The 22,777-nt window shown below is 36.0% G+C and overlaps 2 protein-coding genes across 2 annotated transcripts; one reads left to right on the forward strand and one right to left on the reverse strand.

The window, feature by feature from the left end:
- The first annotated feature begins 437 nt into the window (after positions 1–437).
- LOC129000340 (uncharacterized) lies at positions 438–1,247 on the forward strand. Its single transcript, XM_054427303.1, has one exon. The coding sequence runs from the start codon at positions 438–440 to the stop codon at positions 1,245–1,247; it is 810 nt and encodes a 269-aa protein (XP_054283278.1).
- A 4,462-nt stretch (positions 1,248–5,709) lies between these two features.
- LOC129001026 (uncharacterized) lies at positions 5,710–21,554 on the reverse strand. Its single transcript, XM_054428163.1, has 6 exons — positions 21,426–21,554; positions 20,984–21,035; positions 14,578–14,613; positions 10,705–10,752; positions 7,026–7,207; positions 5,710–6,216 (listed from the first exon to the last, which is right to left on the reverse strand). Exons 1-6 carry the CDS (start codon positions 21,450–21,452, stop codon positions 5,830–5,832), a joined length of 732 nt encoding a protein of 243 aa, XP_054284138.1. The 5' UTR covers positions 21,453–21,554; the 3' UTR covers positions 5,710–5,829.
- Between the last annotated feature and the right edge of the window lie 1,223 nt (positions 21,555–22,777).

Raw genomic sequence — 22,777 nt, forward strand, 5'->3', positions numbered from 1 at the left:
TTGTCAAAATTCCTGGAACAGACCTTGATGTATACTGTGACACAACAACTTCAGTACAACGACCCTTTGTCCCTGAGCCCCTTAGACGCTCAGTTTTTAATTCTATACACAATCTAAGTCACCCTGGCATCAAAGCTTCGGCAAAACTTGTTTCTAATCGCTTTGTTTGGCCCCGAATTCAACAAGACTGTCGAAACTGGGCCCGAGCCTGTGAGAAATGTCAACGTGCTAAGATCTCCCGTCATGTATTTACACCCCATGGATCGTTTTCACTCCCATCATCAAGATTTGATCATGTTCACATTGACATCATTGGACCACTTCCACCATCCGGACCATACAAATATTGCCTAACAGCTATCGACCGCTACACCAGATAGCCAGAAGTTCATCCATTGAAAACCATCACCGCAGAAGAAGTAGCTGAGGCTCTGGTGATGTGCTGGTTTTCCCGTTACGGCTCACCCTTGCGCATCACAACTGATCAAGGACGCCAATTTGAGTCAGCATTATTTCGTGCCCTTGGAAAGACCTTCGGTGTAGAGCGAATCAGAACTTGCGGCTATCACCCTTGTGCTAATGGTTTAGTCGAGAGATTCCATCGGCAGTTTAAGGCAGCTCTCATGTGCCACAATGATTCAACATGGCTTGAAGCACTTCCCATCGTACTACTCGGCATTCGCAGCGCATATCGTGAAGACCTTCAGGCATCTACTGCCGAATTAGTTTTTGGCCACCAACTCCGTCTACCTGGAGAACTTCTAGACCTCCCTCAAGACACAACTCGTGAGGAGGACCCGGCTGACTATGTAGTTCGCTTACGTCGACACATGTCAAATTTAAGACCTGTGCCCACATCTTGGCATGATAAACCAAAGACCTTCGTTTTTCAGGAGTTAAAACGGTGTACTCACATATTTTTGCGAGATGACTCTGTTAGACGATCACTACAACCACCTTATACTGGACCGTTTCCCGTAGTATCTCGTGATGATAAAACTATGACTATAATCCATCGTGGTAAACGTGTGAAGGTGACGTTGGACAGAGTAAAGCCCGCGTATCTATTGCAAGATCTTACTCCTTCAACACATACACCCATCCATAATAAACATTCCAGAAATCCACCCTCCACAGTGTTCCCACTCAAGACCCTACTCTCAAGCCAACCCAAGCCTTACGTGACCCGATCTGGTCGTACTGTGAAATTTATAGTGCCCTGTCTTCCAGTCTCCGCAGGGGGCTAATGTGGTGCCACTAAACTGTCTAACACAATAACCATGTGTTCTGTATTTACTTTAATCATTTGTCTATTTTTTTGTTATCCTAGCAACCTAGGTAACAACAGTTTTTCTGATTTGAATCTAGTGGATTACACTACTTAACTATTCTCTGTAAATTAAATGACCTTTTACTAGAATGATTTGTTTTAGTGCGTCTATCCGCTAGAACTGTATATATTTTTTTTATTTGAATACAGCTTTCAACACTTACTATGGTAATTAGTAACTAACCATAACATCAAGTTCCATCATTAACACATACCGGTACACTAAGGTGCCACTTAAAAACATTCATTAATTAACTACCTATGTTAAAACCTACTTGTAAAGCATATAGGTGTGGTTAAACCTTTGAACATGCCACATTCCTTTCAATGGAAATTTACTAGATGAAATAAATGTGTAGATATGATCAGCACTGGATTTCAAATTATTAAACACATTTGTATTTGAAACATTATTTATATTTATATATTTTGATACATAAACAAACTTAGTGGATCAAATTGACTTAAAAATCAGTTAAAAAATTGTAATTGTATTACTTCTTGAGTAAGTAACTAAAGAAAGGAATAAAAGAGTATATAATTTGCTGTCTGACAATAACAAACGTTTCAATTATCATTGTAATTCTAATAGCTCTAAATACAGTATTACATTGCTCAGTAAGTAGGAGCTTTAACGTCTCTTCCATTTTACTTTGGAGAGTGTAAACAACAATGTTCTTTCGTGCTGTGATTGATGACTTGAACGTTTTAGTCAATTCGTTTGTCAAGGTAAAGGAGTAAAACATTTTGAGCAATCGCCTTTTGAAAAAAAAAATTATATACAGTTGGGTTTGAAATGGTCCATGACAATAAAAAATAAATGGGATATAATAATTTTTATTTGATATGATAGGATTGCATAAACAAGTACTACCACATACCTTTTGTCATCAACCACATGGAAATGCTCTATTATAGGCGGATGCTTTCGTCAAAAGTTCTGATGAAATGACTGCATTTTTTTACATAACAATAAGCTTTGTACTTATATATAGCCCTTCATATCCAAACAAGTTGCCGCAAACCGATTTCAAATATCTCAAATAGTTAAAAGTTAAAGGGAGTGCAAGTTAATTTTCAGCCACCCTCATGGTTATTTGAATTTGAAACGTTTTAGGGCGCCATTTTGTTATTAGTGGGCCGATTTTGGTTTTCTTTATGCCAATTTTTATGTTTTTTCAAGATCTGTAAAATGATACCAAACTAGACTATACTTATCGTTTGAAAATTTTGAGCTACCCCTTACCTTGTTACCCTTACCATGTTGAAGAAGGTTGCCGCAAACAGATTTCAAATATCTCAAATGGTTGAAATGTAAAGGGGGGGGGGAGGTTTAAGTTACTTTCTGGCCACCCTGTATACAAACTATAAAGAGAAAACTTATTGCCGCTACCGATGATCCAACCTCAATTACCACAAAGCTACAACATATTATGTTCAGATATCGAGCAACACCTTTGGCATCAGCAGACTGTACAAGACTCCAGAAGAGTTGTATTCGAACAGGAAGATTCGGATTAGACTTGATTAGATCACACTTCTCCCAAACCCAAAGGCAAAACGTCCATCAAAATAAATTGCTCCTCTTCGCATCCGCTCTCTTGAGTGGGAGAGAGGGTTCAGGCAAGAGTTAATTTAGGAAATATAGACATATGATAGTTTGGTACAGTAAAGAAAAAATAGGAAAATACCATTACATTGTTGAGTTAGATTCTTAAAGAAGTTTAAAACGGTACATCAATCAATTGATTATGACTCTTGTATCCAAGAAGAGAGTTACATTTACAACACACAACGAACAAGATAGTTCTGTTGTTCCAAGACGGGTACTTATCGAGACTGTGAAGCACCACAAGAGATCCATCTAGAAGCTGAAACACATGAAAATCAACCAACAGAACTAGACGGTAGTTCAAGAGAAGAGAACCTTGGCAACCTTAAGCCACAGAACCAGGCGAACAAAATTAAAGTAAATTAACTCGTCCTTGTAGATAACGTAAGGTTCCATCATATCTGAAGTACTTTGCTATCCAGTGATTAAGTGGGGAGAATGTTATGAACATATGAAGTTATTGTAACCATAGCATCATGTCATGTTTATTCTTCAATGATGTTTACTTTTTGTTCTGATTTAATACACCAGAGTTTACTTTTATTTCATCCCTCTGTCTTTTTACTGTTCAAATTTTCCACTCGAGTCATCTCATTCTTCATTATACAGGGATGTCCTGTAACTCATGTATATAGGACCATCATGATTGCTTAGGTCAAGACAAACACATTTTACCATAGGAACATGAGTCTGTGGAGCCTAGTTTTTCGTCTATCTGTATTTATGTGTAAAAAACTCCTAAACGGTTTTAGATAAAGCGTTGAGATTTGGCAAAATGTTTATCTAATTAAGACCTATTCTCGTCGTAAATTATACAAAAAAAAATCATCAATCGTTTCAAAATGGTGGTCATTTAAAATATTTAATGCCAAATTTCACGAAATCGTTAACTTTACAAAAAAACATAAGAGACAAAAAGGTTAGTAAATTTTATTTAGTTTTTAACGATACCTTATTTATTAAGAATGGATTGATATAATAACAGAGAAATGTGTTCTTTTCGTAATCCATGACCACTTGTCTCCATTTAAAAATCCTAATCCTCCTTTTACATTTTATAAATACCTTTACAATCACCTGGTATACGTCAATCAGGAGTTAAATACCTGCCCACACATTAATCGAAAACTCTTCTTGATGCTTAGCTTAAAAAATAGCATGTGTGTTACAATTGCAATCGGTGGGTGTTTTTATGCCCAAAAATGCCTTGTTCGGTTGTTAAATATCTCATCCCTAGTAAAACTAGCTTCGTATGTAAACATAACTTTTTCAAGAAATGGAGGGTTATTTAAGTCTTTTTCCAAGAACCAGCGAGCGCAGTTTTTATTGTAATATATACTGTACGTTTTTTATACAGGGTGTTTTTTTAAAAAACTTGCATCTTTATTTATGTAAAAACCGCAATAGATAGAAATATGCAGTTTTTTTACGATTATGCAACGTTACATTTACATTCCCCCCCTTCCCCCCTGCCATCAACTTACTTATTTTAAATAGCAAGGTGCCCCTTGTGACATATCAAATGAAAGAGTATGAAAAAAAATGTGTGATGAAAAAAAAATTTAAAATCGGTTCATAAATTTGTGAGATATCCCCCCCCTCCACGGAATTTAATTGTTTTTCTATAGCAAGGCACCCCTTGTGACATATCAAATGAAAGAGCATGAAAAAAGAAAATGTTTGGTGAAATTTATTTTTCATTTGATATGTCACAAGGGGTACCTTGCTATTAAAAAAAAAGTTATGGGTAGGGGAAAAGGGTTGGGATTATCTCACAAATTCATCAGCCGATTTTCAATTTTTTTTCACCAAACATTTTCTTTTTTCATGCTCTTTCATTTGATATGTCACAAGGGATAGCTTGCTATTAAAAAGATTAAGTTCAGGGGAGGGAGGGGGGGAATATCTCACAAATTTATGAACCGATTTTCAATTTTTTTTTCATCAAATATTTATCTTTTTCATGCTCTTTCATTTGATATGTCACAAGGGGTACATTGCTATTTAAAAAAATTAAGTTGATGGCAGGGGGGAAAGGGGGGGGAATGTGAATGTTTTGTTGAATTCCAAAAAATTGGGCCCCCTACGTCAATAGATGATTCCTGCAAACTGCATATTTCTATCTATTGCAGTTTTTACATAAATAAAGATGCAAGTTAAAAAAAACACTCTGTATATGAACTACGCATAGACGAACACAAATACATACCGCGCACACACATACGGCCGATAAAATAAAATCGTAAACTCGACGAGGTGTTGGTATTGTGGGAGTTGAGCCTAGATCCGTGTTAGTAATGTGACGGACCGGTGTTAGTAATGTGGGAGTTGAGCCTAGATCCGTGTTAGTAATGTGACGGACCGGTGTTAGTAATGTGGGAGTTGAGCCTAGATCCGTGTTAGTAATGTGACGGACCGGTGTTAGTAATGTGGGAGTTGAGCCTAGATCCGTGTTAGTAATGTGACGGACCGGTGTTAGTAATGTGGGAGTTGAGCCTAGATCCGTGTTAGTAATGTGACGGACCGGTGTTAGTAATGTGGGAGTTGAGTCTAGATCCGTGTTAGTAATGTGACGGACCGGTGTTAGTAATGTGGGAGTTGAGCCTAGATCTGTAGCAGATTGAAACTAGTTGTGAACACAGCCATTGGATTACCAGAATCAGGTATTTAAACCATTATTGTTAATTACTCTTTGAATCGATTAGATGATTTCCCGGATATCAGTTAAATAATTTTTCTAACAAGAGGATTAAAAATAACACATACATTCCAAATCAATATTTTACTATATAGTAAATCTGAAAATCATCTAAAGACTCAAAACCCATCCATCAGTTAATGTCCACCATACATCCATTACCATAAGTAGTTTACATCTGACAAATTTTCAGTATTGAGCTTTAGGCTGTTCGTTTCCCAAAAGAAACTGTGTTGTACATAGTTCTTCTACTCTTATATAGTTTTCGTATTTATAGTTTGGGTCATTAAATTCTTTCCCCATTATTTTAAAGATTTGTGTAATTTCGTGTTTAATAGCCACGGCTGTTGGTCTTGTGTCAAGTTTTCTGACGTTGATCTCATGGGTGAAGGTACATGTGTACTTTTCATCCACTATGCGTGATATGAAGATTCCTTTGACGCTCAGCCTGAGTTTATCAGGAGTTGAATCCTTGTGTATTGACAGTTGGGTGTTTGACATGATGTGTTTGTTCTCGGCCGACAAAGGATAAGATTCGAAAGTCGGGTAAATCACCAAAGGGACGATCACTGGATTCTGGAAAATATATCAGTTGTAATTAATTGGAAACTTAACATTTCGCATGTATACTATTGTTTACCTAATATTTCTTGTGCAATTGCAATATTAATTTATTGTAAAGAGAATAAGAAGTAGAATCAGTATATTTTAACCAGACATCATATACTGAAAATGATTTTTAACGCCATTGCCAAGAATAAAACTTACATAAGAATAATGGCTAGGTGCGTTTTTAAACAGGAATCGAACTGTTTAAAAAGTAATATAAAATGTACATATAGTTAGTTGTGTTAGTTGTGTAGTTGTTAGTGTTTAGTAAGCTGTGCGTTAAAAAATTTAGCTGATTACTGAAATTCAAAGTAACTTATATAGTAAACATGAATTATTATAAACGAATGGATTTCTAACACCTTATTTCAGTTCAATAAGGTAATATTTAAAAAAATCACATTACAGCACTAAAGCTCACTTTTGTATTTACTTAATTTTTAAATAATCTAAAGACAAAGTAACTAACCGCCTTTTTCGTTTAAACAACTAATGCGTTTATTAATTTTCAAAAGATTGAAACCAATCCATTTACAAAAGGAAAATTTAACACTACAATACTATGAGCTGTTAAAAATGAAAACATTTTGTATTTCCAATTATTTTTAAGAATAACTTTAACACCTACATGAGTGTTTAATAATATATTATAATGTATGTGACGACGCAATCTATCCGATATACTTCGGTCAAAGATTAAGACAACAAGTATTCAAGTAAGTAAGTAGTAAGTATGCAACAAGGTTTGCTTGCAAAAATAACATAAACTTTCTTACTTCTTCGTGCTTTAGTTTTAGTACCAGTTGAAGGTAGAATTTGTAACCTGGCATCGACACTTTGATCATTTGAAGTTCATAATTTTCACCACCAGTTACTTTGCCCTTTTGTCCGTTTGGTAGTTCACACGAATACGTTTTTGAAACAATGGGGTTTGACAAAACTTCCATTCTCTTGCTCACTGAAAGATTAATAAATCAAAAATTAGCTCAACAATGCATTTACTTACCCGGACTATCTATTTCATATTTATAAGAGTCAAGACAGAATAGCCTTTTCGAGATTTAAATACATACATAATTATTAAAAGGTAAAACATCAAACTACTTATATACTAACTTACACTATGTAATTAATTAGTTTTACCCCAGCTTAATCTAGCTGTATAAAATTTAAACAAATTTTATTAATTGAAAATGCAACCCAAATCATCACAACTACCGTGAGACACTTTTTAACAGCAAACCCAGCTTATTATGTTGGTATCCCTGTTTTCTTTACTTCATTGCTTATCGGCTGATACAAGTTTTCTACGAGGTTTAGTGATATTGAAAATTTATTGTAAATGAGACGTAATACGTTTTTTCGCATCCTCAGATGGAGCTTGCGATAACACCAAGTTGAGACTTATCCACAATAAATTACCAAAAACCCCGCCGCAGCAAACCTGCCGACTAAGCAAATTTCCATTTGTCTGAATTGATTTTCAGTTAAATATATTTTAATAACATTAGGTTTAACGAGTACCTAGGTTTGCTGCTACAAGGAAACTAATAAAGTGTGTTTTTGAGTAAAATATTGATAGCTTAGTACAAAATAAACAAATTTGCCAAGTTTGATCAAAATATATCCATAAACAAGCAAACTACAACATTTGACAATATTCTCCATAAGAATAACATGGGAATTTTAAATTTACAATTTTTTTAGTTTCCTCCGTTACTAATAATCAAACAAAAATACTTTTATATACTAAATTATTTGTTTTTTTAAGCTCTTTAAAAAGGTCTAAAGAGAAATCGGGAAATTTTGTGTTTTGAGGGTCAAAAGTGAGAAAAACCAATTTTTACCCCATAAAACTCCCCGTAAAGCCCCGTTCCCATGGTCCGATCGTGCTGGTTAGCGAACTCATTCAAGTTTATCCCGCTTTACACCTTTAAACCATATTTCATCAAAATCGGACAAAAAATACTCAAGTTATCGCGTTCACGGACGTATATATATATAAGTCTATATATATATATATATATATATATATATATACATATATAAAAATTTGAACGAATGGTGTTTTTGGCCTCTGGGGACATCAAAATGAAAAAGTAAATCGGTCCCGGGTCTAGGTCTTACCGTGCCACCTACGGTAATAGCTACTTCCCTAAAGGGAAATTCGCTAATAACACTAAAACTCATAGATAACTATGCAACAATGCCTATCAGATGATTGGCAATGAAATAACGAATACAAGGATAGCAAAATGTGAGCTTGGTTTGTTGTTAAACAGTGTCTTGGTACTTGTAATCTATACTTATTTAATACGCAAGCAGGATTTTTGTGACAATTACTCCTCCGAAACTACTGAACCGATTGACATGTTTTTGGTGTCATTGGAAAGAGCGTAACGTGAAGTTGTGCAGGAAACTTTCTATTTAGGTACATAAATAATTAGAGAGTGAGGCCCTGGGGCCCTTTAAAGTTTCGTATTTTCCATAAGATTAACATGGGAAACAAACATTGTTTTGAAACTCCAGCTGTTGTCAGAAATTAAATATTACATTTGCATTGACATTTAAATGTAAACAACCAGAACTGTCAAATGCCTGAAGAAGAACATATGTTGTTAATTGTAAACAGTCAATGTGTAAATTATCTATCGAGGGCCTAAGTCTAATACCACGTATGAGGAAAATGCCTACTTTACAGGAAAGCAAAAAAACGTTGTAATTATTATGGTTTTACGAAAAACAGCTCATTACTTCATAGGAGTGTACATGTAGTTATTAAATTTGATAAAACAAACCACTTCTTATGTTTATTTATTATTTACAAGAGTTATTATAAAAAAAGTAATATACGAGGTATTGTAGTCAACTTTTTTTAAATGTGCCAGTTGGAGGGTTAACTTACGTGGTATTGATATTGGGTATACGAGTTATTAGAATTTACCAATTTGTAAGTTACGAGGTATTGCTAAATAAACACTAAGCATTTTTATTATAACAACTTTATTGTTATAATTACTATTTTATTGTATTACAGAAAAAATTAGAGTATAAAACTATTCCTTAGCAAAAAAGTTAATACAATAATTTGTATAAAAAGTTATAACTATTTTTACAGTAAGAATATTCCTCCTTCTAAGACCTCGTATCTTAACACTGATTTATGACAACGTATTACATAAATTGTAATAAAGCCACAAATAAACTAATTGCATATATACAAAACTGAGTTAATTCTATCTTATATTTACTACATTTTGAACACTGAAATTCACTTTTTCACTATGAAACTGCATAACAATAACAGACCGGCACAGCTGACCACCTTTTGCACACTGTAAACAATACAAGATACGTGTTGCTAGAAGGAAGTTTTACCAATACTGCAAGATACGAGGTCTACATTTCCCATTTTTTTAAATTATTTCCCATTTTTATAGACTTACGAGGTTTTAGAATTAGGTGAGAGACAATGAAATCTATTTCTTTTACTATAAATCTCAAAACCCTATATTTGGAAGATACGTGGTATTAGACTTAGGCCCTCGCTATGTTGTATTAAAAATGTGTATAGTTTTGGATGTTGGTTTGTGTTTAATGATATAAGTTATTCATTATTGAATATTTATTTTAAGGATTTGGCATATGAGTATGCCTATGATAAATAACTCCATTTCAGAGTTCTGCCAGTTTTTGCCTAACTCTGTTCTGTAGAGTTTAAAGTAGCCTACACCCTACACCTACAAATTGGCTAAATAACTTAGGTACGGTACATTATAAAAGCTGACAGCCTTTTTACTTTGACTTAAATTGTAAGCTTACCGTTTCCCGTCCATGGACAGTTTGATAGTTAAACATTAACCCTTTAAACTGGAATAGGACTGTTATGTAAATTGTGAGTATTTGTATCAGTTAATAATCTTTTAGTTGACTCTTTTAAAATCATCGGATATTATGACTGTTATTCGTTTTCAAACAAGTCATTTGTTTATTTGTAACTCCTCAACTCATGTACTTATTTGAAATTGCTCGATTTCGAGCAACATGTACACTAGTTTGAGTTAAGTTTCAAAACAAACATAGTGTATATAACTTGAACTTGTGTCACGTTTGAACTTAATTGACATTTTTTAATCCTATGTTTTGACAGCTATTCTTTGAAACTTAAATTTATCCTATGACAAATGTTGATGGCGTAGGTTATAACACGTCTATACTAAAATAGAAAAAAACTATTTTAACAAACTCACTGTTAATAGCATGTTTATTTAAATTAAATTTTGGAAAGGTGTACGAATATTAAATAATTTTTACCATGTTTTTTTACTTTTTAATAAAGTAAACCCTCTTTATATTTATCGTGAGTGTATTATAATAGGCTGATACATAATTGTTCTCATAAACAAAACTAAATATTTCAAATAGATGTAGTAAAGTATCTATGACATTACTTACTTGATGTAGTCGTATCCCTTCTTATGGCAATATGATACACTGTAGCAACTAGAAAATTAAAATTAAATGTCAATATACACTTTAAAATAGTCCATGTCTACCAATTGTTTTATGCACTATCCATCTTGACTTCTATAGAAAATACCTTGTTTTTTTTACATAAAATTTTATTAAATTATCACTGCTGGCTACTTAGATCACTGCCGACCTATCTTCAGGGACCTAGGAGTCTTACAGTAACATACAGCCTAACTTACAGTCTAGGCCAGTATGTTATGGACATTCTGACCCTATTTAAGTGTAACTTAAAGGCTCGCCTTATGAGAGAGGAGGTACATGCGCACCACTCCAGGAGGGCCCAAAACATAGATTTTCCCCGCTGTCGTCTCAGCCATACCTCGCGTAGATATCCACGCTCAGCAATAAAAATCTACAATACGCTGCCTACTCGAGTGCGAGAGATGGATGCGCCCTCTGTTAAGAAGTTACTAAAAGATATATTGATTAAAAGGCCGCTGTACTCCTTAAAGGAGCTTGAGGATGAGCCCCTAGTGAGATGAGTGTTCTGTCCGCCTTGCCAATTAGTAAACGACCAATGTTAAAGTTTAGTGACTCAGTAATTACTGTAATAATGTACATAGTTTTTATTTTTATATTATTTATTATTAACTGAATATAACGCAATCTATCAGACTAGTCCTGTCAAAGAGGAAGAATTCAAGTATTCAAGTATTCAAGTAAGTAAGTAAGTAAGTAAGTAAGTAAGTAAGTAAGTAAGTAAGACATCGTCAATGTCTCCCGCGGTCACGTCAAAAACCTGAATAACCAACATGGTAACGGAACACCATCACCGTCCTCCACGATTGCGGCAAAATTTCCCGAGGTCGTTTAGACATTGTCATTGTCTCCCGCCGTGTCGGCAAAAAACTGAATAACCAATACGGTAACGGAATACCATCATCGTCTTCCACGATCGCGGGAAAATTTCCCGAGGTCGTTTAGACATTGTCATTGTCTCCCGCCGTGTCGGCAAAAAACTGAATAACCAATACGGTAACGGGACACCATCACCGTCTTCCACGATCGCGGCAAAATTTCCCGAGGTCGTTTAGACATTGTCATTGTCTCCCGCCGTGTCGGCAAAAAACTGAAAAACCAATACGGTAACGGAACACCATCATCGTCTTCCACGATCGCGGGAAAATTTCCCGAGGTCGTTTAGACATTGTCATTGTCTCCCGCCGTGTCGGCAAAAAACTGAATAACCAATACGGTAACGGAACACCATCATCGTCTTCCACGATCGCGGCAAAATTTCCCGAGGTCGTTTAGACATTGTCATTGTCTCCCACCGTGTCGGCAAAAAACTGAATAACCAATACGGTAACGGAACACCATCATCGTCTTCCACGATCGCGGCAAAATTTCCCGAGGTCATTTAGACATTGTCATTGTCTCCCGCCGTGTCGGCAAAAAACTGAATAACCAATACGGTAACGGAACACCATCATCGTCTTCCACGATTGCGGCAAAATTTCCCGAGGTCGTTTAGACATTGTCATTGTCTCCCGCCGTGTCGGCAAAAAACTGAAAAACCAATACGGTAACGGAACACCGTCATCGTCTTCCACGATCGCGTCAAAATTTCCGGAGGTCGTTTAGACATTGTCATTGTCTCCCGCCGTGTCGGCAAAAAACTGAATAACCAATACGGTAACGGAACACCATCATCGTCTTCCACGATCGCGGCAAAATTTCCGGAGGTCGTTTAGACATTGTCATTGTCTCCCGCCGTGTCGGCAAAAAACTGAATATCCAATACGGTAACGGAACACCATCATCGTCTTCCACGATCGCGGCAAAATTTCCCGAGGTCGTTTAGACATTGTCATTGTCTCCCGCCGTGTCGGCAAAAAACTGAATAACCAATACGGTAACGGAACACCATCATCGTCTTCCACGATTGCGGCAAAATTTCCCGAGGTCGTTTAGACATTGTCATTGTCCCCCGCCGTGTCGGCAAAAAACTGAATAACCAATACGGTAACGGAACACCATCATCGTCTTCCACGATTGCGGCAAAATTTTTGGAGGTCGTTTAGACATTGTCATTGTCTCCCGCCGTGTCGGCAAAAAACTGAATAACCAATACGGTAACGGAACACCATCATCGTCTTCCACGATTGCGGCAAAATTTTTGGAGGTCGTTTAGACATTGTCATTGTCTCCCGCCGGGTCGGCAAAAAACTGAATAACCAATACGGTAACGGAACACCATCATCGTCTTCCACGATCGCGGGAAAATTTCCCGTGGTCGTTTAGACATTGTCATTGTCCCCCGCCGTGTCGGCAAAAAACTGAATAACCAATACGGTAACGGAACACCATCATCGTCTTCCACGATTGCGGCAAAATTTTTGGAGGTCGTTTAGACATTGTCATTGTCTCCCGCCGGGTCGGCAAAAAACTGAATAACCAATACGGTAACGGAACGCCATCACCGTCTTCCACGATCGCGGGAAAATTTCCCGTGGTCGTTTAGACATTGTCATTGTCTCCCACCGTGTCGGCAAAAAACTGAATAACCAATACGGTAACGGAACACCATCATCGTCTTCCACGATTGCGGCAAAATTTCCCGAGGTCGTTTAGACATTGTCATTGTCTCCCGCCGTGTCGGCTAAAAACTGAATAACCAATACGGTAACGGAACACCATCATCGTCTTCCACGATTGCGGCAAAATTTCCGGAGGTCGTTTAGACATTGTCATTGTCTCCCGCCGTGTCGGCAAAAAACTGAATAACCAATACGGTAACGGAACACCATCATCGTCTTCCACGATCGCGGGAAAATTTCCCGAGGTCGTTTAGACATTGTCATTGTCTCCCGCCGTGTCGGCAAAAAACTGAATAACCAATACGGTAACGGAACGCCATCACCGTCTTCCACGATCGCGGGAAAATTTCCCGAGGTCGTTTAGACATTGTCATTGTCTCCCGCCGTGTCGGCAAAAAACTGAATAACCAATACGGTAACGGAACACCATCATCGTCTTCCACGATCGCGGGAAAATTTCCCGAGGTCGTTTAGACATTGTCATTGTCTCCCACCGTGTCGGCAAAAAACTGAATAACCAACACGGTACGGAGTACCATCACCGTCTTCCACGATCGCGGCAAAATTTCCCGCGATCGTGTATACATCGTCATTGTCTCCCGTGGTAACGGATCATCGTCATCGTATTGCGCGATCTCGGCAATAGCGGCAATTTTCTGATCGCGCGATCTTCGCAAACATGGCATCAGAACCGACTTTGAGCAGTCGATTCTCAATTCCGATTCCGAAACCGTGAATCAGTGGAATCGAGGATCAACTTTTGGAATCGAACAATCCCTACATACTCCTTTTTGACAAGAAATTATGAAAAACCTAACGCATTTTGTTCTCTCCAACATCTAACTGTTTCCTTGTCACTAAAAGCTTAAGCGTTAATCTGGTTGCAAAGCTTACTTTAGTATGGCACACTAATCATGTCAAAGATTAGAACAAAATTGTAAAACGCTCTTTTCCGTAAAAATTACGGTTCTTGTAACTTTTCCCATAAAAACACATAAAATAACGAAAAATCGGATTTTCGAGAAAAATCCGGTTTAGATTAAAACCGGTATGTTATGGTCCTTATAATTCTAAACAAAAAAGTGCAAACCCCCATTGCTGTAAAATTTGTGATTCTCCCTATAAAATATCATAGTTACTCCCACCACTTACTCATGATACAATTTGTACACAAGCTTATGGGAGAAATTATGTGTCAGATTGCTGATACCACTGCTGATGTATGCATAATTTTATTATTTCTACATATACTTACAGAAGGAGAAGTCTGGATAGTCAAAATCGAAGACTTCTGTAAAGAAAAAATCATTATAAGACTATTTCTGAGCTAACAGTTTAAATCCTAGGAAATGCATTAATGCGCTTTGATTGAAATGTTGTTATGTTGTATGTTGTTTCATTGACTATTAGTATTTTATTGGTTGATAGTTATGTACATTTGCCCCTGTTCCTCTTCTGAGATACGTCTTTTTCTATGTTGTGCAGAGTGCGTATACATAATTTATAATTAATAACTCAAAAAACTTTATTTATCAAAAAACTAGTTCTTATTTTTGGAACAGTGTAACGCAAACAAAAGTCACTAAACAGTAATTGAGTAAGGGATTGTGGGGTTGTAATTTAAACTTAGTTGGTATTAAATTAGCTTCCTCACGTGTCCACTTCATGAATGCCTCCAGAAATGAATACAAACCTCCAATTGAAAACTATAAAAACCGGCAGTCATATTCTCCTAAAATATAAAGGGCTAAAATATGAATTTCAAAAATTAAATTTACTACGCTCTACCTTCTGCATAATTAGTCAGTTCTTAATCTAATACGAGGTTGGATCTAAAACCCGTTATACAGTATATAGTTGAGGTGAGGTTATATATATATCTAATATATAAAATTCTCGTGTCACAGTGTTTGTCTGCAAACTCCTCCGGAACGACTTCACCGATCGTTATGAAATTTGGTGTGTAAATTCTGTAGGTATGCGAATCGGACGTAAACTATTTCCCGTTTCGAAATTCTTAAAAGGGCTCCGCCCCAGTGGCTCTGGAGTTTCCCATGTTAACCTTAAGAGAAATGGAATTAATGAATCTTAACAGCTGTTTCAATTAAACAAGTTGGTTCTGTTCTATGATGTTCAATAGCATTAAAGTTACAAGGATTACCAACAGGGTGCAGAACTATTATTTCTTTTACATTTATGACAACAGCTAATTTGCAACCAAAAGGTGAGTGAGCGTAGCGAACGAACTTCAACCTGGAGGCGAGTTAGCGTAGCGAACGAGCTAACCTGAAGGCAAGTGAGCGCAGCGAACGAGCTCCAACCTAAAGGTGAGTGAGCGTAGCGAACGAGCTCCAACCCAAAGGTGAGTGAGCGTAGCGAACGAACTTCAACCAGGACGTGATTGAGCGATGCGAACGAGATCATCTTGAAAATTAAACGTAACGGTACTTTCTTTCCATCGGTCTGTCTTAGGGGAAACCTATAACTTAGGCGATACGAAGTTCGCCGGGTCAGCTAGTATATATATATATTTATTTATTTATTTATTTACTGGGCCTACAATGCAGTTGTCTGGTTGCAATATTGAGCGGAGCTTGCATAATAATCCAATACCTTTCCAAAGTGAATTCTTCATCTGGTTAACATAAATGGGGTGTATAATTGCAGTATCATAAGTCAATGATAAATCTAGCTCAGGTAAATGACATGTCTCCTTACAGTAGCCGACATCTGCTTCACATAAATGGGATGTCTAATTGCAGTAGCATAAGTCAGTGCTCAATCTGTTTCTCGTAAATAAGACCTTTATTTGCAGTGTCTAAAGTGAATGGTATATCTGGTTTACATAAATGAGAAATCTACTTGCAGCGTCCAAGGTCAAAGGTATATTGAGTGAACCAAATTTTGGTTCACCCACATTCATGGATTGTCCACTTACAGTATCCAAAGTCAATGGTTCATCTGGTTCTTATAAATTTAGTGTCTACTTGCAGTATCCAATGTCAATGGTATATTTGGATCACATAAATAGAATGCATTTTTGCAATGTCCAAAGTCAATCGTCTATTTGGTTACCATAAACGATATGCTTTTAGCAGTATCCAAAGTCAATGGTCTATTGGATCACATAAATGAGATGCCTATTTGCAGTTTTCAAAGTCAATAATACGCCTGGGTCAAATAAATAGAATGCCTATTTGCAGTATCCGCCCTAATTAGTTATTCATTTTGTAGTAAAATATGCTCAACAATAGCAACAATAGCGATTCTTTAGTTCTGCATTTGTAAAGTGCTAGTTTAGATGATCCGTTGACAAACATATGTTACAACTCTTTTCTTTTCCTGTTCATTGCTATCTTGCAAATAATGTCATAGTGACCAATAAACCTATAAGGTCACTAGTCCCAGCAATATCAAAAATCTTGGAGAGGATAGTTACTATGCTAACTGATTTTATTAATGAAAATCATATATTACCTAATACAGTCAGGCTTCAGAAACAAATTTGGCACCTGTACTGCATTGACAAATCTCTTTATTGATATGATTGATGCTAGAGATAAAGGTAGATACAGTTCACTGGTAAGCTTGACTACTTTAAGGCATTCAACTCAATTTCCAATTCTGTATTCTGTGTATTTTGGATCATGACATGTTGATTGCTAAAATGCACTATATGGATTTAGCTATGAAATCACTACCTGCAGTTGATCTTATCTCATCGATCGACTGCAGGTTACTAGACTTGGAAATTACACATCAGAACCCCTCGTCAAAAAACGGGGTGTTCCTCAAGGCAGCTGCTTAGGCCCTGTTCTCTACACACTACATAGAGCTGACTTCCCTAGCTGTGTAAAAAATTCTACGGCACATTTGTATGCAGACGATTCTCAGTTGCACTTGTCTTTTGGACCTGTTTTCACGAAAGAAGCAATTGACAAACTCAACGCTGACCTGGAGAGCATCTCCAAGTGGTCATTTGTCAATAGGCTCAAACTGAACCCTGGTAAGTGCACTGTCTTGCATACAACGCCTCTGGACCAAGTGCAGACCTTGAGAGATGCTGGAGTGTCTGTCTGTCTCGACGGCCGGAGTCTAGAAGTGTTTGAGAAGGCAAAGACTCTTGGCGTCGTGATTGACAGTCACCTGAATTTCTCAGATCATGTCACCTTTGTTTCCTAGCGAGCCTTAGGGAGACTAAGAGGTTTGTATATGTTCAGAGGCTTGTTGCCTGAGGCTGCAAAACTTCAGCTCGTGCTGTCAATAATACTGTCAGTATTTTACTACTGCTTCCCTGCATATGGCAATAGCATTTCTCGGGAAGACATGTATCGGTTGCAACGTAAGCAAAACTCCACAATCCGTTTCATTTTCTGTTTGAAATAAATTTGATCGTGTCTCTCCCTTTCGAGAAGTAGCTAGTCCGCTTCCCGTCGAAGCCATGTGCAGGTTGTTGACGTGCTGCATGACCCACAGAGTGTTGTCTCTTTGTGAGCCCAACTATTTACGCGAGAGGCTTTTTCTTCGCAACGAGGATTCTCAGCGCAGGACACGTCATGGTGGGAGGAAGAGCTTCTCATATTTTGGTCCCTCGTTGTACAATGGTCTACCCGACGGCCTGAAGGTTGTTGCATCTAGCAAAACATTTAAAGAAAAACTTAAAGATATGTTTTTTTTTTTTTAAATTGTACTTATTGTCTAAGTGTATAATGGCCAAATAGTAGGATAAGATATTTAGCATAGTGACGGAATTTGTTCTGAAAATCTGGTGTACCAGAGAAACGCTTAATAAAGATATTTTTATTTTTTTTTATTTAAGGCCTGTGTTAAATTTCTAAAAGTTTAAATTCACGTAGAGAAAAGTCCTTTGTACCATTTCAAATTCAGTTGGTTATATGTGTGCTGGTCTCTTCTTCTGTCTATAATATTATTAATCATATGATTATATAAAACCTGATGTTGGGGTTTGTTTGTAAACAAAGATTATCTATCTATCTATATATTAATAGGCAAGCATGTTTCTTTAAAACCTTTTTTCTCAACTCGTGTGCATCGCAGGGAAAATCCACGCATACTGTTGGAAAGATATTTTCCTGTAGATGTGCAGAATGCCTTTAAAAGTTAATATAGGTTAACAAATAAGCACAAAAAATTAATTTGAAAACTTCAAAAAATTAACATGGGCCATATGGGTTGCCATGATGGTGACGAAATAACAACAAAATGTAAACAGAAAATCAAAACAAATGGAAGAAATTCCAATCACATGTTTTATTTACAGTGTGGGGAGAAAATAGAGAAGTCTGTACATTAATTATTTTTGGTCGAGTTTCGACCACAGGACGATCACTAGTACTTATTTAATACGCAAGCAGGATTTTTGTGACAATTACTCCTCCGAAACTACTGTACCGATTGACATGTTTTTGGCGTCATTGGAAAGAGCGTAACGTGAAGTTGTGCAGGAAACTTTCTTTTTAGGGAAATAATTAAAGAGTGAGGCCCTGGGGCCCTTTAAAGTTTCGTATTTCTCCATAAGATTAACATGGGAAATAAATATTGTTTTGAAACTCCAGCTGTTGTAAGAAATTAAATATTAATAATTGGTCTCCATGGAAGCGTGAGAAAATTCACAATGTTTACATTTGCTTTGACATTTAAATGTAAACAACCAGAACTGTCAAATGCCTATTTCACAATTTTAGACAGCTGATAAAAAAAATTAAAACAACTATGTGGTAGGTTTATTTAAACATAAACTTTATGATAGATTATTTATTATAAATCTATTTCAATGATTATGAAACAGATTTTTCCCATTGCTAAGGAAAAATTAATAGTGAGAAGAAAAACATACGTTAATTGTAAACAGTCAATGTGTAAATTATCTACGTTGTATTAAAAATGTGTACAGTTTTGGATGTTGGTTTCTGTTTAATGATATAAGTTATTAGTTAAATTTTTACTTAATTGGTACTTTATAAAAGCTGACAGCTTTTTTACGTTGACTTAAATTGTAAGCAATTCCCGTCCATGGGCAGTTTGATTGTTAAAAATTTACCCTTTAAACTGGAATAGGACTGTTATGTAAATTGTGAGTATTTCCATTGATTAATAATCTTTTAGTTGGCTCTTTTAAAATCATTGGAAATTATGACTATTCTTAGTTTTTAAACAAGTAATTTGTTTATAAATAACTCATGTACTTCTTTGCAATTGCTCGATTTCGAGCAACATGTACACTAGTCTCTATAAAAAGCCAAAAGTACCCATGAACTTTTGAGAAAACTACAAGTCACACCCCCATAAACCATATACTTAAAATGTTCGTCATGACGAGAAACCTTGCGCAAAATTGTCCATTATTTCATAAATTGCCCTATAAGGTCGAAATTGCTGTCCAAAGGGAACTTTCCATTTACCTAATGTTAAAAATACCTCAGCTGTTATAATTTGTTTGTATTATCATTACTGTGTTCTGTTTTGTTTATTTCAGCTTAACTTAACCAATCAATAGTTTTATTAGGCCTAATACTTAGGTAGTAAAATGGGGTGGAGCCCGTGGGTAACAGCTAGTTGTAGTTTAATGTTGTAATAGATCGCCACAATAAATACGTAACTAATTATCATTGTATTGATCTCGAGAATAACTCATGGTGTCAGACAGGAACTAACCATGCCGAACAGGAAGATCAGAAAGTCACAAAGGTATCAAGCTGATGCAGAAACTGAAGAAGATGAAAATTCAGGTAACCAGCAAAGTTCTACTTCAGTGACTCACAAATCTGACATGGTTCCTCATGGCAGGTACATTTACGTACCACCAACTTTTGATAGTTTTTTTTGAAACCCGGGAATCTGATTGGACATCCTGGATAAGGAAATTCGAACGGTATAAGGTCACTTCACTTTTAAACCATGAACCTCAGGAAACTCAGATCAGTTCTTTATTACTTGCCATGGGTGATGATGCTGAGTATATTTTAGATTCATTTGCGCTGTCTAACGCCTTTTATGAAGAAGTTGTGCGCAATTTTAATAACTACTTTAACAAAGCTGTCAACATTGTTTATGAAAGAGCACGGTTTAATAAGAGAAACCAGCTTGAAGGGGAATCTTTCGAATTATACTTAACACCTCTTCATAGATTGGTCAAAAATTGTAACTTTGGGGCACTTAAAGACGAGATGCTACGTGACGGCATCGTGGTTGGGGTACATAACAGCAAACTTTCAGAATCATTACAGATAAATAGCAACCTGTTGTTGAATGAAGCATTAGAAAAAGCTAAGCTATGGGAATCTGTTAAAATGCAGCAAGTAACGATTAGGGGTATGACGTCAAAGGACATTGATGTTCTTTCAGCCCGATATGATAAGTCCTCAGGCTCAGGTTCTAAAGTAATAAATATATAAATAAAGAAGCTAATTTCATGCGAATCACTTCCGCCGTATAGGAGGAGTATTTGCAAATCAAAAACAGGGGTGTAGTAAAAAAACTTCGCTCGCTTCACTCGCTCCGCTAAACAAATAACCTTTCTTGGAGTTCGAATAATTAAGTATATGGAAACAACGTTCTTAGACACCATGTATACTGACGGTCTGTACTTAAATTAATTTGTAAAAATCAAACAACATGAAAACTAGCCTATTTCAATTTACCTTCCCAGGACTCCTTACTCCTTACTTCCAATATGCCATTGAAGACGCATAACTGAAAATAAACAAACCTTTGTTTACATATTCGTAAGACTGTTGTATACATCGTAACAGAAATGTACACTTGTGAAAAAATAAATGCTCTAATTAAATTCAATATGTAAAATTTTTAGTCGGTGTAAAATTCATCTCGTCTAACATAAGGTAAGGACTAAGCAAGTTCAAAATAGAAACAATTAAATGGCATACAAAACAGTGACTTCAGATTCCTTTATTTGTCATAAAATGTAAAAAAATACATAATAATAGATCACTGATATCTACATGACAATGCAAAATATTTAAAACGTCATGGTAAATGTTTAAATTAAAACCATTGCAACTTCTAAAATTAATCCGCTGTCCTTACGAATCTACTTCAAGTAGAGAATTTAAACATACTTACCAATACGATTACATTTAGGAGAGCCATTGCAGAAAAGAATTAGAATAGTGACAGAGTTCAATTTAAAGTAAGTACAGAACTGTGAACATTCAGATAATTAAAATAATTTGAGCAATTCACGTACATTCCCCACCTATACATATGGTGTGTTACGTAAAGTAGTGATGTTAATGAGTTTCACAATCGCCAAAGCACCAACTAGGCTAAAATAATTTACAAATAGAATTTTTAACATTAGAACTTTGGAAATTTGTATGCTAAATATCAGCATAAATTAAATATTACATTTTTTCCTTATAAGCTGAGCTCGCTATTCGCCCAGCGAAATTTTTGGACAGAAAAATAAATTCACCACGTTTGAAATATCAGTAAACTACCCATGCCACAGCAAACTTGCAGACTAAGCAAATTTCAATTTGTATGATTGGGTTTTGACTAAAATATTTCCAAACAAGACATATTTTTTGTCATTTAAATAACATTAGATTTAATGATAGCTTCGATTTGCTGCTACGAGGCAATAGTTATTTGTGTAACTATAAGTAGGCGAAGCGGCACTTTGCTGCACATGAGAGAAATGTTTACGCACAAAGCCCTACCGGCCCTACGCCGGATCCAGCGGGCGCCGCATCGTGTGGAAGAGGCGTAAACCGACTCACCATGTTTGGTTGGCATTAAAAACCTGATCAAAGTGGATCCAGAATTTTAAACTTCATTTGTAAGACAATTTGACTTGAATCGCATTGTTTTATCGTGACCAGTCTTAAAATTGATACGACTAAGATTGTTTAATAAGCTCTTTGCCAGCAACATCCTTTTAAGCTTTTTATGTGGACCTCAACTTACTAGAAAATATATACTGATATGAGTATAAAATACTTTTTCACTACACTACTGTGAAATGACATGTTTCCTTGCCTGTTTATCGTCTGCGAAAATCTATCATTACATTATTTACTACGGCAAAAGAATGTTTACTATACAAAAGTAATGTTTACTACCTTTTTTGGATTTTGCCGAGAAAAATAATGTAACAATTATTTAAAAAATAACAATAACTGTTATAAAAAAATATTGTTATTGTTTTATCGACTGTTTTATTTTTCAACAAATACATTAAACGTTAACTTTAAATTTAAAGAATAACCTAAAAAATTCTATGAGTTTTGTAATGATGAAAATAATGATTATTTGTAGTGTAGCGAAAAGTAACGTCATAGACCAAGGAGTATGTTTTATCTATGAAAACGTTCAAATCACGAATGAAAGTGGGTCTATACATATTCTCGACCACTCGATAAAATGCTCGACAAATCTCGCACTTCAAACATGGTCTCAAATATGTAATGACT

Source organism: Macrosteles quadrilineatus, unplaced genomic scaffold (genome assembly GCF_028750875.1).
Source record: "Macrosteles quadrilineatus isolate MER2022 unplaced genomic scaffold, UCM_ALF_1.0 Scaffold_8__2_contigs__length_117827958, whole genome shotgun sequence".
Lineage (NCBI taxonomy): Eukaryota > Metazoa > Arthropoda > Insecta > Hemiptera > Cicadellidae > Macrosteles > Macrosteles quadrilineatus.

Bases quoted from the DNA above. Each gene is read 5' to 3' on its own strand.
- LOC129000340 (XM_054427303.1), top strand. From the start codon at position 438: ATGTGCTGGTTTTCCCGTTACGGCTCACCCTTGCGCATCACAACTGAT.
- LOC129001026 (XM_054428163.1), bottom strand. From the start codon at position 21,452: ATGGCTCTCCTAAATGTAATCGTATTG. The intron at 14,614-20,983 runs GTAAATTGAAAT...TTTTCTTTACAG, and splicing joins GAGTAAGGAGTCCTGGGAAG to AAGTCTTCGATTTTGACTAT. The intron at 10,753-14,577 runs GTAAGTATATGT...TTAATTTTCTAG, and splicing joins CTATCCAGACTTCTCCTTCT to TTGCTACAGTGTATCATATT.